The 5,405-nt window shown below is 32.7% G+C and overlaps 1 protein-coding gene across 2 annotated transcripts; it reads right to left on the bottom strand.

The window, feature by feature from the left end:
- On the bottom strand, positions 1–4,331 carry LOC100802650 (ribosomal RNA-processing protein 7 homolog A). 2 transcript variants are annotated; one of them, XM_003529316.5, is made up of 8 exons: positions 4,127–4,331; positions 3,878–4,012; positions 3,655–3,795; positions 3,373–3,465; positions 3,153–3,284; positions 2,698–2,795; positions 1,151–1,361; positions 1–315 (listed from the first exon to the last, which is right to left on the bottom strand). In XM_003529316.5, exons 2-8 carry the CDS (start codon positions 3,993–3,995, stop codon positions 230–232), a joined length of 879 nt encoding a protein of 292 aa, XP_003529364.1. In that variant the 5' UTR covers positions 3,996–4,012; positions 4,127–4,331; the 3' UTR covers positions 1–229. The 2 variants fall into 2 exon arrangements, with proteins under 2 accessions (XP_003529364.1, XP_006583845.1); XM_006583782.4 differs by having other exon boundaries at positions 3,884–4,012; positions 4,127–4,330.
- Positions 4,332–5,405: the final 1,074 nt, after the last annotated feature.

Here is a 5,405-nt window from a genome sequence, read left to right as displayed (position 1 = left end):
GATCGAAAGGGGCTTATGAGCATTGTCAACCCTGCAAAGTCATACTACAACTCAATAACTACTACCTACGCTAATTGTACAAATACTTTCGACAAAATTGGAATGATAAATGAACTTTCGTTTTGAATTTAAGAGCAATGGCATAACTCAAGTTCAAGACTACATAAGTACCTTGTACGCCAAATCCACCAAAAAAACTACTGTGAACCTTGTACGCCAAAAACATTGTCTAATAAGGTCTAAATTTCCTGGCAGCTCTCATCTGCTGCAGACGTTTTTTATCCTCCTCAAATTTGCTCTGCAGTGTCATGATTTCTGCAAGAAAAACAAAAATGGTTTATCTCAGTTTGACAGCTAACAATAACAAAATCTAATCAAAATCAATATAGAAAGTTACTAAGTTTTAATTCAGAAAAACTAGAGTTAAGAAGCAAAATGAGGTATAAAGCATGATACTTTTACATAAAATCGTACAATTCCTTATGCAATTCCAACCAACAGAAACATGACATCCCTTTCATTGACATCCAGAAACATTCTTTTATGGCACACATTTGTGCATAAAATCTTAACTGAGCAAAAACATGCGTTTAAAATCTTATACACAACAGAAACATGACATTCGGGTAAAGCATAAGATTTCTACAAAAATTCATATAATTCCTTAAGTGGTGTTCCCACCCACAGAAACATCACATTTGTTCATGAACATCCAGAAACAGGTAGTGTTTTCATGTATAAAATTTTAGTTTACTGACAAAATGAGTTGTGAATCTTAGGCACAACAGAAGGGACAGTAAAAAAATATCTGTTCGTGGGAATAGACATGGAAAAACATCTTAGTTTTCCTTTTTTTATGGATTAAGGAATTCATTAGAAACAAAAGAAAAGCAAATGACATAAAAACTTCGTACCCCATTGCCCAGAGGCTCTTCGCTATGCGAAGGTATGGGGGAGGGATATTGTACGCAGCCTTACCCTTGCATATGCAAAGAGGCTAAAAAAAAAATCCAAACTTTGATAGAAAGCTCTTAAAATAACATCTTTATGCTTTTCTTTCAATATATACTAACATTATGGATCCATATTTAATTAGACATTTGTGTTGACACAAAAAAAATTGAGGTCAATTTCATAAAAGGAATTATACCATTTCTCTGTGCTTCTCTTCTTTGAAAGCGATAGAAATCTTGACCAACTTCTTTATGTTTCTTTTTGGTCATTTTATTCTCTACAGCAGCTTGAGCAACAGAGCCCACTGCAATTCCACTCTCAGAATCAGTAGTTTTCTTTCTACCCTTATGGTGCACAACAACTGTCCACCCCCCTTCTGCAGCAAGGGCTTCTTTTTCTTTTCTTTCCTGCATTGATAAAAAAAATCATTATATGTAAAACCAAAATAAAAACATAAAATATGTGGGATCATTCATAAGTTACGAAATAAAAGGCTAAACATTTAAAAATCACAAAAAGAGGCTATTTTGATATAATGGGACACAATAGTCACAGACAACTTGTTTCAGTCAGACACTGAAAAGGGAATTCAAATTCAACGGAGCCCCCCCTGATATATGGATCAAATGATGCCATTCTATTTTATCACTCAAAACCTCAAAAATTCCATTTAGATTTAAGCCTTTTTTAATGGTTTTGCCTAAAGTTTTTTGTGATTTCTTTCCACCTCTAACTATAGGGGCTACTTTGCTTCTGATCCACTCTCCTTAGTGGGGCTTCTATTGTCTTCTCCCACATTCAAACAACCTTTGGCAATATTCTACCATTTTTTCCTCAATAGATGCTACCCTTGCTTTCTATCTAAATTCTAAAGTATTCATTATAGATTCTATTGTCTTTTATGCCCACTTATTCACTACAACCACAATCCTGTTTGCCACACTAACTGGGCTTCTCTTGTTGGCTCTCTACCACTCAACATATAATACCATACAATATCACAGATTTTGTGATTGTGCCATAAAATTTTCATTAAGCTTGAGAAGCACTTTTGAATCACAAATAACAACTAAGAGTCTAAGACATATCATCATTTCATTCACCCAACTTGAAGTCTATATTTCTTCAATATCTTGTATAATAGATCCAAGATACTTTGAGACTAGTGGAATGGTGTGATCTTCAATTTTCACCTCTACATTGGCACTAGTGTTTGTCTTCCTGAACTTCCATTTTACATGCTTCATTTTGTTCATACATAATCAGAAGTAATGTGCTTCCAAATCTTTTCTACACTACTCGTTACCATAATCGATCTCCACTTGCACACTAAAACTATACCATTTGTAAAAAGCACACATTGTAGCACTAGCTTTGGGATATGTTTAATAAGCATATCCAAAAACAAGGTAAAAGGATAAGGGCTCAAAGTAGACCCTTGATGTAAACCTAGTTATAATAAAATCCTCAATTACCCACCATGTATCCTGATACTAGTTGTAACCCCCAGCATAAATAAGCTTGATAAGCAATAAAAACTCTTTTCTCCCTGAGAGCCTTTGGCTAAACTTCTCTTAGCATTATAGGCCTTTTCCAAGTCAATCAAAACCACAGATAAATGTTCACTGACACTTCAATTTAGCAAACAAAATGCATAAAGTAGCCAAATTTCGAAGTAATGGTTTAATTTAACATGAGCATCCAATCATTCTGTTTTGATCTTGTGCACGTCAACACACTTACCTCTTCCAGTTTCACCTCTTGAGCAGTTATAAAGTCATCGATTTGATTTTGCAATACATCCAATCCTGGTCTGCTTTGATGGTATTCCATAATCCATTCTGTAGTTTGAGTAGTCCCCAGTCAGAAACTATCTCATATATGATCATTAATAGACAGTAGAAATAGGTTACAAATATGGAGAAAGTACAAGGATGCATCACAATCCATTCTGTCAACAGATTGAAAGAATAAATTTAAAAAATCTGTCTAAATGCTCACACTTAGAAGGTAGGGGTGGATGGTAATTGGCAAATGATGAAAGAGATCTATAGATGAAAGTTAACATAAAAATCATACATTTAAATAGACTCAATACAGAAACTATACATTTAAATAAAAGTTTTAAATGAATAATGTTTGGAGTTTTAAAAGCAAACAAAAAAGCAATGCACTACAGCTAAACAAATAATTCATACTTTTCATTCCTTTTGAGCAGTCATCATCAACAGAGGAAATAATATAAACTTCCTCCTGATTGCACCCTTCTCCCTCCTTTTCCGGTGAATCTTGAACCTCCTTTCTTTTCTTCTTGTCTTTCTTTGACCTACCTACAAAAGCAGGACAAATTTCATGTGAAAACGAATGTATAGTTTCCAAATGCAAGAGTGGAATCCACCAGAAAATGTATTTTATTACATGGTTTGATAGCTGCTCCAGAATCAGAATCTATGTGCCCATCTAACCCTTGGATCTCCTCAGCTTTAGAATGAGGATTGTCCACTACTCCATCTGACACCATTGGTTAAAAAAACAAAGATGTTGAGAATGAACATTAGTTTACTTAAATTTTATAAAAGAGGTGTATACTAGATGCCAGAACAGGGAGAAACAATAACAGCAAAAACAAAATTAATACAATATAGCATTAGAAAAGTAATGAACAGTTCTACAAGCCAACACCTAATAATCATCACTCACCACTTTGCTCATCCAAATCAACCTCTTGGCCTTTCGGTTTTCGTTTCCTAACTAGATTCTTGTCCTTGCTCTTTCTCTTTTTGTTGATGGAAGTTTTCTCCTTTTTTGCCTCTCTAACATGCATTCCATTGGCACTATCCACTGAAACAAAACAACCACTTTATTTCAGGGACAGCTCAACAAAATGCGATGAATATGAAAGCATAATATGAGCATAGTTTACCGTTACCGTTCTGCGTGGCAACAATTATCTCAACATCAGGGTTTTGTTCCCTGTTCCTCTTATTCTTCTTCTTTTCCCCACTATGTGAGGGTCTTTTCCCCTTCTTCATCACTTTCATCGTAACGAAAACTCAACCTGTGAAAAATATAAAACATCAACAATATTATCGTTACTCCGGAAATTAAGAATAAACTGTATAGCATGTAGTAGTTGCTATTGATTGATAAAAAGGACAAATAATTGGAGTACCTTTTAGATTTGAGAAATAATGAGAGATAAGTTGCAAGCGACGAGGGAGGGAAGAATAACTATCGCCGTTGTTAACAAAGGTATTGAGTATTGTGTGGTAGCGCGGCTAGGGCAATTGGGACATGGACTGCGCGATGAAACAATTCACAAGAAATTTGATCCACTTAGAAGTTAAAACCCTTTCCTTTACAGTGGCTTTTCTTTTTTTCTTTTTCTTTTTTGTTACGATGGCTTCCGTTAAAACTTAGAAGGATGGAAGAGAAAATAGACAAAATATCAACAGGATACAATATTTGTTATATGATTAAATTTAATTTGCTTAAGCTAATAATATATTTTAATTTTTTGTTTTCTATAACTAACAAATTTAATATATTTTTGAATTTAATTTTAATCATTATCTTAAACTAACACTCTTATCATATTTTAAATTTTAAATTTTAGTTTTATAATTTTTATAACTAACAGATCTATTGTACAATTAAAAATTATGTTTCAATATTTTTATAACAAATTTTAATTATTACAATTTTTCATTTAAATATTTATTGTAACTAAAAAATTTAAATTATTTTTAATTATGATTTCAATATTTCATAAGTAAAAAATTCAATATCTTTTATATATTTGTTTCAATTTTTTAAAAAAGTTAGACAAATATAATATAACAATATTGAAAATTAATTATTTCACCAATCTAATCTTAATTATAACAATCTAATCTAATCTTAGTAATAACTAATATATTTTTTGTAAATAAAATCAATATTTAACATATATATCAAAAAAAATTATAAAATTTCACTAACATTACACTACGAAGAATTAAAACGGCACAGGAAGCAGAGGAAGAAGAAGAACGATTAGGAATAACCATGAACACGAATGGTGACAGAAAGAAGAAGTGTGATAAGAAGAGGAAGACGAACAAGAAGTGGATAAAGAAGGCCATAAGAAGAGGAAGAAGAAAAAGATGAATGGGCCAGCGGTGACCGTATGAACAAGAAGAAGGATGTGCACACGGTGGCGGTGACGGTGGGGACAGGAGGAAGAAGAAGGTTGTATGGATACTGTAGCTTTATTTATATTATTAGGGTGATGAACATTTTTACCATTTCATCCTACCTGTTGGATGCCTCAACAAAAATACTAGATGCACCAAGTAACTCTCTTTCTTAAATTATGATTTCAATCTGATGCATGTATACAAATACTTGTTGAAGTTCTTCTTTTAGTACCTAATAAAAACATTCAAACAGAACTACAATAATTATGGATT

This window comes from Glycine max, chromosome 7, assembly GCF_000004515.6.
Source record: "Glycine max cultivar Williams 82 chromosome 7, Glycine_max_v4.0, whole genome shotgun sequence".
In the NCBI taxonomy this organism is placed as follows: domain Eukaryota; kingdom Viridiplantae; phylum Streptophyta; class Magnoliopsida; order Fabales; family Fabaceae; genus Glycine; species Glycine max.
Note: the sequence above shows the minus strand (reverse complement) of the source record. Positions and strands in the feature narration are given on the sequence as shown.